The sequence below is a fragment of the Chrysochloris asiatica genome, unplaced genomic scaffold (genome assembly GCF_000296735.1).
Source record: "Chrysochloris asiatica unplaced genomic scaffold, ChrAsi1.0 scaffold00049, whole genome shotgun sequence".
Classification (NCBI taxonomy): Eukaryota; Metazoa; Chordata; class Mammalia; order Afrosoricida; family Chrysochloridae; genus Chrysochloris; species Chrysochloris asiatica.
Genome location: NW_006408567.1, coordinates 9,278,150 through 9,291,933, shown reverse-complemented (window position 1 = coordinate 9,291,933; position 13,784 = coordinate 9,278,150). Strand labels below are relative to the sequence as shown.

The 13,784-nt window shown below is 44.7% G+C and overlaps 1 protein-coding gene across 1 annotated transcript; it reads left to right on the top strand.

Moving 5' to 3' along the window:
- Positions 1 to 424: 424 nt before the first annotated feature.
- On the top strand, positions 425 to 13,369 carry LOC102823957 (chromosome unknown open reading frame, human C21orf59). The gene is made up of 7 exons (XM_006862530.1): positions 425 to 563; positions 3,078 to 3,245; positions 4,944 to 5,011; positions 6,553 to 6,711; positions 11,653 to 11,784; positions 12,796 to 12,891; positions 13,192 to 13,369. The coding sequence occupies exons 1-7, from the start codon at positions 425 to 427 to the stop codon at positions 13,300 to 13,302; spliced, it is 873 nt and encodes a 290-aa protein (XP_006862592.1). The 3' UTR covers positions 13,303 to 13,369.
- The last annotated feature ends 415 nt before the right edge of the window (positions 13,370 to 13,784 follow it).

Here is a 13,784-nt window from a genome sequence, read left to right as displayed (position 1 = left end):
CTGGCCAGAGCTCCCACCCAAAGCTTCTGTTTGAGGGTTGCCTAGCAACATCCACTTTCGGGAGAGCGGCTTTAAGAATCCCGCTCCACAGTTGCAGGTCTAGATCAGTGGGGATCAAACTGTGTGTGGATTGTTGCCCCTGGCGACAGCTACATCTGGGAGTGGACTGTGGGTTTCCGTACACCCCAGTTTCCCCACCCTAGGTCTGACCTTGATCAGGCGGCACAGCGCCTCTGTGTTTACTGTTGCTTCTGGCAACCGCCACTTCCGGGAGCGAGTTCCGTTCCCTCCCACATCTCCGACGCTACAGTCTCAGGTTCCGGCTTCGGAGCGGCGGTTAGTGGAGCTCGGCTGTTAGTCCTTCCAGTCACTTGCGGCGCCCAGGCCTCTGGTGGCGCAGCTAGGACCTTCATCAGGGGCCGCCATGGTTCTGCTGCACGTGAAGCGTGGCGACGAGAGCCAGTTTCTGCTGCAGGCGCCCGGGAGCACCGAGCTGGAGGAACTTACGGTGCAGGTGACCCGCGTCTACAACGGCCGTCTCAAGGTGCAACGTCTCTGTTCAGGTGCGACCCGCTGGGCGACGCGCGGCTGCTCCAGGACTGTCCGGGGCCCTGACCTGCGCCAGGCCCTTTCCCTCCAGGCGCAGTGCGAGACTGGGGTGTCTGTGGGCAGAACGGTCGTACCAGGGCGGGCGGGATAGAGACCTAGCCGGCGCCGGGCCTGGAAAGATGACATCAAGAGGCGATCTGGGTGTCCGTACAAGACCTTCCTGTGCAGTTTGGAGACGGGGGCTAGTGTTTGTGGACAGATTTGCAGCAGCAGGGGTTGGATTAGGACCCCGGGGTGAGGGAGAGATGAATAAAGAGCCAGTAGCCAGCAACCTTTTGGTGAGGCGCCGCAGAAGAGAAGGCTGGTTTCTGGCACCCGGGCTCAGGACTCAGGTGGGCAGCGGGGGAGGCCAGTGTGTGAGTCTAAGGGCCTGTCAGCCATGATTTAGGGTGCTGGTGGGTAAAGTGGTTGAAAAGGACAGAGTAGAGGGAACTGGCCCTAGAAGGGAGCTGTGAGTGGGCTGTAGAGGATATGCAGTGAATTAAACAAGTCCGAGAGGTTGAAAAATAACCGAGTGGGGTTTTAAAAAGTGAATTTCGTATTTTGAGTCTCCTGAGTTAGAGCTGTTTTCCAGTGGTGCTGTCGTCTCTTGGGGGCAGCCCTTCTAAGGTGAGAAGACATCTAGACAGCCTTGGCGTTCTGGCCCCATTTTCCCGATGAAAGAGCCTGTCTCCCATGCTACTACTGGATTTCAGGGTCTCACGCTCTGGTCACTACCCTTGGAGCACTCTCCTTCCTGAGCTGCGTCACTGGCTATGAAAATGTTTCACATGCCTTATCCAGTATCCACTAGCTACCGTGGCTATTGAACATTTGAAATGTGGCTTGTGCTGCCCAGGAACTGAATTTTTAGTATTTAAAATGTTAAACGTAATCAAATGTGTCTTGCTAACTGCTGCATTGTACAGCACACTTATAGAACTTGACTTGCTGGTACTTCAGGTGTGTTTTGAGATGGTAAGTGTTTCTGTAACTATGTAATTTTTTCCTCCATGGAAAACTCTCTGAGAGTCACAGTTTCTTCTTTTATGAAACATTTGTATAGTTTCCTAATTTTACTGATTCCAGAACAACTTCAAAAGTAAGTGTTTTATAAAAAATTAAAGTCTTTGGGGGAGAAACGAGATGCAAACAATTTTTTTTTTCTGGAAAATTGTAAATTGAAAATGTGGTTCTGAGTGCTAAGAGTTGTGGGGCATTGGTTGTTTCAGTAGTGGAATCCTTGCCTTCCATGTGGGAGATCTGGGTTCGATTCCTGGCCTGTGTACCTTATGAAGCGTCACCACCGTCTTTTGTAAACTGAGTGTTGCTATGATATTGAACAGGTTTCAACAGAGCTTCAAGACAAAGATGGAACAGATGCAAAGGCCTGATGATCTACTTCTTAAAATCAACCAATGAAAACCCTTTGACAATGTTGTACATCCTATTTTGATGAGTAGCTTGTGAGTGGCTCTCTAAAGTACAACTATTCGTTCCTCCTCATCTGGAGCGAAGAAGAGTGAAGCAAATCAAAGACACAAGGAAACAGTTAATCCAAAGTACTAAAGGACCGTGGGGACCCAAGCCTCCTACCCTGAGAACTAAAGAGCTAGATAGCCTGGCTACCACTGCTGACCACTCTGAAAGAGCTTACAATAGAAGGTCCTGCATAGAGTGGAAGGAAAATGTGGAATAGAACTCCAAATCATAAGAAAGACCAGTCTTACTGGTCTCACAGAGACTGGTGGAATCTTTGAGACTGTGGCCCGGAGACACCCTTCAAACCTGGAACTAAACTGTCTTCCGTAATTTAACTTTTAGCCAAATGGTTGGCCAATAAGGTACCGTGAGCAGTAACACCAGGGAGGTGCACACTCACTGGAAAAAAACAACCATTTGAGATGAAAAAGATAGCATTTACCCAGGAATAAAATTTGGAAGACAGGAAGGGATCAGAAAGAAAGTTGAAGGGAAATGGCAAACATAGGGAAGTAAGAAGAGTACTGTTGCATTATGGGGAAAGTAATAACTTTTGTTAGCTTTTAAGTTTACCTCAGACCCACAACCACCCCGTGTGCAACAAAACAAAACCCTGCCCACTCTGTACAGTCCCCAAGATTGGTTATGGATTGAACCATTGTGATCCATTTTCATTAGCTTATTTTAGAAACAGATCACCAGACCTTTCTTCCTAGTGTGTCTTAGGGTGGAAGCTGTGCTGAGCCTTCTTCAGCGTTATAACAATGCACTGACAGATGAATGGTGACTGTGCTTAAAGTGCATTGGCTGGGAATTGAACTAAATCTCCCAATTGGAAGGCAAGAATTCTACCACTGACCCACCACCATTGCCTTCCAAGTGTTTTCTAAATGTTTGTTAAAAGAATGAATTGAATGGGGGAGATACCTGACCTCCGGAGTTTACCTTCTAGTAGGGGGTAAGTGCCAATTTTGATACCTATTGTCTAATTTTCTCTTGTTTTTAAGAAATGCAAGAATTAGCAGAACTTGGCATATTTCTCCCTCCAAATATGCAAGGGCTGACTGACGACCAGATTGAAGAATTGAAACTAAAGGACGAATGGGGAGAAAAATGTACCCCCAGTGGGGGTTCAGTATTTAAAAAAGACGACATTGGACGAAGGAATGGACAAGGTGATTAATATGAAGTCTTCTTCTATGAATGTGCCTGATTATACCTTTAAAGTATGAATGCAGCCCTTGAAATTCAATTTAGGAGTTATTGCACTGTATAACTCTGTCGTAGAATCATAATCCAGAGTAAATTAGATGGGCAAGTGAAACACATGCCTTCTTACGCTTATTAAGGGGCAACCAGTTTTTAAATACATGTACTATATGAAATTCCCATTTTTGTAGGTCAAATGGCTGAATATTGGCAATCTTACATGGTTTAATCTTAACAGTTTGGGTGAGATAGTCACTTAAAATTTATGAAAGGTTGTGTTGTGTTATGATTGGCAGATGTTGTTAAGTGCCATTGAATCAGTTCTGACTCAGCAACCCTGTATAGAGTTTCTGAGAAGTGGCTGGTGAGCTTGAACCACCAACCATGTAGTTCAGACTGACCTTGCTATCAGGCGCATTAACCCACAGCGCCACCCCAGAACTCCAGATGGTGGAGTTTAATTGGAGATTCTGTGGGAAAGATGGACGTGACTTCCATACAACCTTCCTCCTTGATTGGGTGTACCTCTTGGGTTCCAAGTCCCTGAGTCCACATTGGGGCACTGAGGAAATGATCCTTACTTCTCTGTTCAGTGAATGGTTAATTGTGTGGCATTTGAAGACAATGTAGGATGATAATCGGTTTTTGTAGCATATCGATTTTATCCTATACAAAAAACTCCATTTGAAAAGCTACAATTGATCTTTCATCAACACCTAAGTATCTACTGTCAGTCTAACACTGTCAGTCATTTGAGGGAGGAAAAAAAAAATTCAAAATGGTGTCCCTGCAAAAATAAATATATGTAAAAATTGGGGATACAGGCATTCCTAGCATTATTTCCTGTGAATCTTAACCTGGAAAATGGTTGGTTGTCTTCCACGTCTTTCTGTACTTACACTTATTCTCAGTTTTTTTTCTTGCTTTTTAGAAATTATTGCATCCTTGAGAAAAAGAGTATCTCATAAGAACCAGCTAATAATTCTACATTCATCTTTAAATAGATGCTGTCCTTAATTAGCCATTGTCTTTCTAATACTTTCAATGTTCAACTAATATTGTTATTTATTAAAAATAAGATATTTTAATATGCCGCCTCTTTTTCAGATTTGCATGTCCTATCTCCATTGTTCTTGCTTCTAAAAGTTCAACTTATTTATTTATTTATTTATTTAAATCATGCCCCAGGGGTTGGCAAACTATGGCCCATGGCCAAATTCAACTAGCTACCTACTTTTGTAAATAAAGTTTTATTGGAATGCAGCCTCCCATATATTTGCATTGCTGTCTGTGACTGCTTTTGTCCATCAGCAGCAGAATCCAATAGTTGCACCAGAGACTCAGTGACCTGCAAAGCCTAAAATACTGACTCCCTGGCCCTTTACAGAAAGTAGCTGCCGACCCCTTGCTAGTCCAACGGGTGTGTGTTCTTTAGAGGCTTTCCCGCTTGGTAGCCATGCATTCCAGGTCCCTGGTGTCATGAAGAGGTCATTGCCTAACATCTCACAGCCAGCTTCCGTGCACTCAGCACTTACATCCCATACTTGCATGTTCATTTACTTAATCCCAGGTGAAAGTGATTGGGATATTTAAGAAAAGTTTTAAAGTGATTATACATTTGATGGCTCTCTCTCTTGCCCCCCCCCCCTTTTTTTTTTAACTAGCTCCAAATGAAAAAATGAAGCAGGTGTTAAAGAAGACTATAGAAGAAGCCAAAGCAATAATATCTAAGGTTAGCCTGCCTTTTGAAATCCAGTGTTCTCTCGTCTCCTCTAGCTCCCTCCCTCTCCCGCACGCACTGATAGCCCCCGACCATTAGGCAAGGAGATCAAGGCCACAGGTCACCTGGTAGGAGCCCTGCACCCCACCTCCCCATTATCATCCTGCTTCTCTGGTCCTGCAGAGATTGGTGTCTCTCCCTGAACAAGGCTCTCTCCCATCTCTGCTGCTGCTCCCACACCTCCAGCTTGTCTGGATGTACCCCAAAAAGGAGTGCTAGTTTTTAATCTCCTATGGCTCTGTTTTCTGTAAGCATACACAATTCTCTTTCCTTAGTCTCACATTTCCTGCACCTTAACCTCTCATCCTGTACACCAACCCACGCTGCTCCCCAACTCTCCTTCCCTTTTCACGGGCTTCCTGGAGAAGGGGGCACATTGACTGTCTTAGACCCTTAGCCCATAGGTTTCTTAGACCAGATTTTGTCACCTGTGACCCCTTCAATAGCAAATCCTTTTTCTGGAATGGCTCCTGGGCTACACCCACACTCTTCCGCTATTCTTATTCTCTCACAGCTCTCCTGTGATCATTTTCTGTCTTTTGCCTCTTAAATTTGGTATCTATCAAAATATTTTATCCGGGATCCTCTTCTCTTTCTTTCTTGGCCTTTTGTCTGCCAAATGCCAGTTCTGTCTCTCTCTGAAGATAACTCTCAAACCTCTCTCCTCTGCCCTTGACATCTTCTTGAACTTGGCTCCTGAGGTCCTAGCTGCTTCCTTCATGGTTCTACATGGATGTCTGGCTAGCACCTCAGACTTGTTTCCTAGCCCTAACCTCGCTCTTTTTTCCCTGTTCTGTCCTCAAGAATAAGCGTCCCCACAGACTTTTCTATTTCTTTCCGGTGACTCGCCAGCGTCACAGAAGCTGTTGTCCACAGCATCACCTGCAACACTTCCTTCCCCTATCTCACGATGCTTGGTTGAGCCCTTCCCCTTTCTTTTCCACAGCTCCAGTCTATGTAAGCGTTTCCTGTAGCTTCTCCTCTGTGCTCTGTGGTCTCCTCCACTTACACACACTCTTCACCCCACTGCAGGGTGTCCCAGTGTTGGCGCGCCCTCCCAGGAAAGTCCATGGCTGCCCATTGCTAGCAGCCTGGCTTTCGTGGCCGTTCAAAGTGTAACTCCAGCCCGCCCTTCTAAATTTTCTTTCCTCTTTTCCTTCATACTGTTACCTGCGCTCCCTTGTCCTGCCCAGTTCCCGTCTCCACCTGCTAGGTCCTCGTGTGTTTTCAGACCCAGCAGCGATGCCATTTCCTGCTCAGCATTTCCTGTCTGGGTGCCTCTCAGAGTGTTCTTCCTCTCAGTGCACTCCACACTCCATACTACTGTATCAGCAAGGCTGCCAGGCACCTGCCTCAGTCCCACACAGAGATCAGGATGATTTTGGTAGCAAGAGCTACCTTTTGGCTGCTTGATCTGTATCCGGCAAGGACCTTGTATGAGAACTTAATGAATTTTGTGGGAATTATTAGTAATGGTGTCCACTTTATTTCAGAAACAAGTGGAGGCCAATGTGTGTGTTACTATGGAGATGGTGAAAGATGCCCTGGATCAGCTTCGAGGGGCAGTAATGATTGTTTACCCCATGGGCTTACCCCCCTACGATCCCATCCGAATGGAATTTGAAAATAAGGAAGACTTGTCAGGAACTCAGGTACGTGGCTTTCAGTGATTCTAGAAAGTGACATCACACTTCTAAAAGGGTAGGCATTGTCAGATTTGACTGACCTCCAAATGGGCTAGGTTTTGCTTCCTACAATGATGAACCACTGGACCAATAAACATCATTTTTATCAGTGGAGAAAAGATTGAAGTTGCCAAGGACTTCATTCTTCTTGGATCAACTATCAACACTCATGGAAGCAGCAGTCAAGAAATCAAACAACGTATTGCATTAGGCAAATCTGCTACACAAGCCCTTTTTAAAGTATTGAAGAGCAAAGATGTTAGCTTGAGGACTAAGGTGCTCTTGACCCAAACCATGGTATTTTCAATAACCTCATATGTATGTGAAAGCTGGACAGTGAATAAGGAATACCATAGAAGAATTGATGCTTTTGAGTTATGGTGTTGGAGGAGAATATTGAAAGTGCCATGGGCTGTCAAAAGAACCAACAGATCTGTGTGGAAAGAAGTACAGCCAGAGAGCTCCTGGAGGCCCAGATGGCCAGACTTTGTCTTTCATACTTTGGACATATTGTCAGGAGGGACCAGTCTTTGGAGAAGGATATCATGTTTGGTAGGGTGGAGGGTCAGAGAAAAAGAGGAAGACCCCAGCGAGATGGATTGGCAAAGTGGCAGCATCAATGGGCTCAAGCGTGACAATGATAGTGAGGTTGGCCCAGGATCAGGCAGTGTTTCATTCTGCTGTGCATAAAGTTGGTATCGACTCATGGCACCTAACAACAACAACAAACAAAGATGTTTGCTACTCCATGCTTCAGCACAGCGTTCTGGATTCAAGAGAGGACCTGAAGGTGTGGGACTTGAGAGTTGACCCACTTGTGGATAGGTTGTAGAGAATAACTGAGTGTGTGTCCATCTAGAGTAACTAAAAACATTCCTGTGTTCTTTGGCCACTGGGAAACCAGATACCTAATTTGGATTACATTTCTACACTAACATGTTAGTTATTTTGCATAGAATTTTGTGTGCTAGCTCTACTGTTTGCTTCATCTTATCTTCTACCCTTGTTTTTCTCATTTCTTATCCTATTAGAAAACTCCTGGTGTGGCGCTGTAGGATCAGCACTGGATTGTTAACCACAGAGTCGGCAGTTCAAACCCACCAGCTGCTCCTCGGAAACCCTATACAGGGTTGCTATGAATCAGAGTTAACTCAACAGCATTTAACAATACCCTATTAGACAGTGTACATTCGCACCAAAAAAAAATCCTTAACCAACTGTCATTAAGTCGATTCACACAATGTGTGCAGAGTAGAACTGCTTCATAGGGTTTTCAAGGTTGTGACCTTTCAGATGGAGATAGCCAGGCCTTTCTTCTGAGATACCTCTGGGTGTGTTCCAACCAACCTTTCAGTTACTTGAGTGCTTAGTTTGTACCACCCAGGGACTACTATAAATATATATACATATGTAAACACAGACATAGACACACACACACACACACACACACACACACACAGAGTTAAGTAAAGTACTTCTACCAGGGTTCCAGTTCATACGTTCTCTTCAGTAACACCTTTTGTTACATTGTTGTTGTTATTAAGAACCAACTCATGGAGTTGGTTCCCACTCATAGTGACCCTGCACAGGGTTTCCGAGGTTGTAAATCTTTACGGGAGCAGAACGCCTCATCTTTCTCCTGCAGAATGGCTGGTAGTTTCAAACTACTGACCTTGAAGTTAGCATCCTGATTCGTAACCACTACTTTTTTTTTTTTTTTTTTAAAGTTCCAATCAGAAAGGTTATGGAAACAGTTTTAGAAGGCTATGGGGATAATCTCTTTTTTTGTATGGGTGGGGCAGTCTGTAGCAAAGGCACAGGTAGGGGGTGTGATTGAAGGAAACTCTCCCTTTCCCCACTCTCCCCTGCCCTGTTCCCACCTGTCTCCCTCTGGGCTTCCTCAGCTGGATCGTCCCTGCTTTTCTTGTGATCCGTACCGCCTCTGTTTCCATTTCACTCTGGGAATCCCGGCTCCTCCCCCTTTCCCAATAACCATCGTGTCTTGTCCTCTTTCTCTTCTGCCCTTGCAGTCCTGGGGTCTTACAGCCCCTGACCCTTACATCATGACCTGGTCGTGGCTAGGCTGTGGGGATAGAGGTGGTTCTGGGTATATTATATATCTGTATATTTTGTCAGTGTTGTGAGCACAGTCCCTGAGTCCCTGTGTGCAGCTCACAACCTTGTGTGTGTGGCATCCTGTCCTGGGGTGGGGAAACGGGATGGGTCTGGTGAGGAAGGGGATACATCCTAGGGTTTTCAAATAAAAGAACGAGAAAAAAGTCTCATGAGCTTCCTCCTGCCTATCTGCCTGATGCTGTGTAGGTGTGGTGGCAGCCTTTCTTGTCTCAGGTGCCATTGAGCTGTCTGAGTAGAGTTGAGGTGAAGGCCCCAGGACCAGTGGTCTTGGGTGCTGTCAATCCCAGAATGCCAGGTACCAGGAGAGGAAGTTGGAGGAAGATAGCTGTCACTGAGTCCTTCTCAGCATCTCCTGGAAAAGCAAAGACAATTCAGGGGACGCTGTAGGACCTGGTCAGAGGCTCGGTATGTTATGGGACACATTCAGCCACTCCCCATCAATTGGAATTCTCAGTGTAATTCATCAGGAATACTCCAGCTTGGATGAGCACGTGGGCTTCCAGCCCTGGAGTCCAGAGGGTGAGGACTGGCAAGCCTTGCTAGAGAAGGATGGAGACACATGTCCCAAGGCTGAGCTTCCAGGGGGTCATATTGTAGATCTTTCCAAAGACACAAAATGGTTGTGGCCTATTAGAAAGCAGTTTTAAGGAAATGGAAAATTGCATTAGTGAGCAAAAGGCCAGGAAAGTTTCGCTGAGAAGTTTTTTTCCTTTGCAACAATGCGCTTTGTTCTTTAAAGATAGCAAGGGCTGTCCGATGAGATTTTCATTAGGAACTCTTATCCCATTCATTCTATGTCTCTGATCTTACCTTGTCTTGCTTTGTTGTAAATTGAAGAGTGCAGAGAAAGGTTGTGGTGGTTGTGAGGTTGTGAGGTGCTGATGAGTTGATACTGACTCTTAATGACCTTATGCACAATAGAACAAAACACTGTCCAGTCCTCGCCAACCTCACAATTGTTGTTATGTTTGAGCCCATTGCTGCTGCCACTGTGCCAAGTCCATCTCCTTAGGGGGTCTTCCTTTTTTTTTGCTGACCATCCTCTTTACCAAGCATGATGTCCTTCTCCAGGGACTAGTCCCTCCTGATAATATGTCCGAAGTGTGAGTGATGAAGTCTGGCCATCCTGGCTTCTAAAGAACATTGTGAGTGTGCTTCCAGCAGATTTGTTTGTTCTTCTGGCAGTCCATGGTACTTTCAGTATTCTCCTCCAACACCATAATTCAAATGCATCAGTTTTTCTACAGTCTTCCTTATTTATTATCAACTTTTGCATGAATATGAGGCTATTGAAAATACCATGGTTTGGGTCAGACACATTTTAGTCCTCAAACTGATACCTTTGCTCTTCAACACTTTAAAGAAGTCTTGTGCAGCAGATTTGCTTAATGCAATATGTCGTCTGGTATCTTGATTGCTGCTTCCCTGAGTGTTGATGATTGATCCAAGTAAAATAAAGTCTTTGACAACATCAGTCTTTTCTCCATTTATCTTGACGTTAGTTATTGGTTCAGTTGTGAGGATTTTTGTTTTCTTTACATTGAGGTGCAACCCATACCAAAGGCTGTTGTCTTTGCTCTTCATCAGCAAGTATTGTAAGTCCTCTTCGTTTTCAGTAAGCAAGGTTGTATCATCTGCATATCACAGGTTGTTAATGAGTCTTTCTCCAGTCATGTTGCCGCCGCCTTCTTCATATAATCCGACTTCTCAGATTATTTATTCATCATACAGATTTAATCAGTATGGTAAAAGAATGCCACCCTGTCACACACCTTTCCTGATGGTAAACCATTCGGTGTTCTCTGGTTCTGGTGGAAGAACTGTCTCTTGGACTACGTATGGGTTCCTCATGAGCCCAATTAAGTGTTCTGGAATACTCAGACTTCACAATGTTGTCCATAGCTTCTCATGATCCACACAATCGAAAGTCTTTGTGTAGTCTGTAAAGCACAGGTAAACAGCTTTCTGGTATTCTCTGCTTTTAGCTAAGATCCATCTGACATTAGCAATGATATTCCTTGTTCCACATCCCCATCTGATTCCAGCTCGAATCTCTTGCCAGATCCCTGTAAATGTACTGCTGCTGCCGTTTTTGAATTATCTATAGCAAAATTTTACTTGCATGTGACAGGAAGGGTTAGATAAGTGGAAACATTCACCTTTGGCAGTGTGTATGAGGAGGCTTCAGAAAGTTCATGGAGAAATGGAATTGAAAATAATAGAATTTTTCTATACCTCGTGTGTGTGTGTATAAATCATGTATAGATACATATATGTGATTTCTCTAAGCCATCTTAAATAGGTGAGTATACAAGAGCCAGCTAGTAGAACACTCTTCTTTTGCCTAAATTTGAAACCCCAGCAGGACTGCAGTAGTCTTACCTGATTGTTGTTGTTGTTAAGTGCTGTCAGGTCAGTTACAACTCAGTGACCCTGTATAGGGTTTCTGAGGAGCGGTTATTCAGTTTGAGCTGCTGACCTTAGTCTAGTGTTTATCCTACAGCGTCACTTATCCATAGAAAAGAGATCCTCCATTGTCGATGAGCATGCAAATGATATAGGACTCTCCCACCACTCAGAGCAAGGGGTTAACCTGTTGACTGGGCAGAGAGCAGAGTGCAGGGCTGGAGTGGAGCCCCCTGGAGGCGGGGCAGGATGACTGGAGCCTGTTGTGGGCGAGGGCACAGCCAAGCTCTGCTCTGGGGAGGGCACCGTGGCCATGGCTGTGTCTGTGTCCTGATAACCTAACACCGGCTCTTATTCTTGGCTCAGGCAGAACTCAGTGTCATTAAAGAATCCGAGGCACAGCTGTGGTGGGCAGCGAAGGAGTTAAGAAGAACAAAGAAGCTTTCAGACTATGTGGGGAAAAATGAAAAGACCAAAATTATCGTCAAGATTCAGCAAGTAAGTATTTTTGCTTTAACATTTCAGTATTTTTTGTTTGAAACTGATAAAAATGTACACTAAAATGGAAAAATCTGAACTATGTGTGCAAATACTGTAATCATCTTGGCCTGGAATTGAAAACACTTTTTTTTACTTTTTTAAAAGTAAAAAACTATATATACTAACCAGAAGAAAATAAGGATGAATTGATAAAATCTAGCGTTTTAATTTGGGGAGTAACCTGGTGGAGGTATGCCATGTTGGAATCTCTAGGTGGCACAAATAGGTGACTTGCTGGGCTGCTAGCCAAAAGGTAGTAGGTTTGAGTCCACCCAGAGCCACCTCAGAAGAAAGACCTGTCGATCTGCTTTGGAAAAATCATCTATTGGAAGCCCTGTGGAGCCCTGCGCTAACTAACACACTTGGGCTCAACGTGAGTTGGAATCGACTGGACAGCTCCTGGTTTATGACATGGTAATTTTAACTGAAAAAAATAGGGCTGTGAGTAAATACAAAATGTTCTTTGAACTGAATAATAGAGCACTGATCTCCAAAGTTTTCAAAATGGGGAGGAAGGGCTAGAGACATTGTAGGGAAATAATGCAGAGCTGTAGAACTACAAGGCTGCTTTAGTTTTGTGCTGTCTCCTAAATCATCATTTTGGGGAAACAGGTTCCTCCCTGATAATCTGTATCTAGATCCTGTGACTCGGAAGCATACTCCCTGCTGGCCTCCTTGGTTGGTTTGGGAGTGGCTATGACAGAGGGTCTTGGGTGGGTCTAAGCAGATGGATTCACTGCAGCGACTGACCTCCCGCCCCCAAGTCTGCTGTTGGTGGTTCTGCCTCGAAATGGACGCCCTGTGTACTGGCAAAGGCAGTTGTGAAATCTTCAGTGCAACATCCTGGAGTGTCACTCCCAAACCCAATGCAGCCCTTTGCCTTTGAGCCTGTTCCCACTCACAGCGACCCTGTGGCTCCCACGACGTGGAACTGTACTGCAGGAGTCCCTCTTTTTCTAATTTTCACAGCGGGGACAAGGCGCTCCAGCCAGAGAACCGATTATTAGCAGTGAAGAGCAGAAACAGCTGATGCTGTATTATCACAGGAGGCAGGAGGAGCTCAAGGTATCGGTGACAAGTTTCCAGCATAGCTGGCACTCAGAGCATGCACCCCTTTGTCATACCCGAGGGCACTGGAACATATGGGGCCAGTGAGCCCTGCAGGATGTGAGACAATTGGCCCAGCGAGAGCTTCAGCCCCTCCAGGGCCATTGGGGCCAGATGCCACCCTGCCTGTGGCACACTGGATATGTCCTTTGGTGGGAGGCCTGGGACATGGGAGGGCTGGTCATAGATTCTTCAGTCTCTGGATATGCAAAACATTTTCCTGACATGCCTTCCTGAGTAAAACATATTTGTTTACAGAAATTAGAAGAAAATGATGACGACTCCTGTTTAAATTCTGCATGGGCAGATAACACTGCTTTGAAAAGACATTTTCATGGGGTAAAAGACATAAAATGGAGACCAAGATGAAGTCTATCTGCTGATGAAGCTTTCAGAAGTATTAACTCACCTTTCTTGTAGGGAAAATAATTATAATAAAAACAGCACCCATAATCCGCAATGGAAGATTTCAGATTTTCCTAGTTTTTTTCTTTTAATTTGAATTATTTAATGTTATAGAGTTTAATAAATACATTTCAAAAGAATCTGCCTAAATTCTATTACTGCACACCTAATTAGTTTCTGGGGTTCTTCTTTGATAGAAAAAACCCACAAAACTCCCCTGCACATTTTGTTTCATGTCAGTATTATTCCCGATTTCTTTAGTGTGTATTCTCACATTACTGTTGTTAAGTGCCTTCGAGTTGGTTCGTAATCATAGTGACCCTGTATAGGGTTTCCGAGAAGTAGCTGGGGGGTTTGAACTATTGACTCTGTTAGTTAGCAGTCCAGTGCTTACTCTATAACGCCATACCAGGACTAGAGAACTGAAGTATTTGAGAAAATCTGAA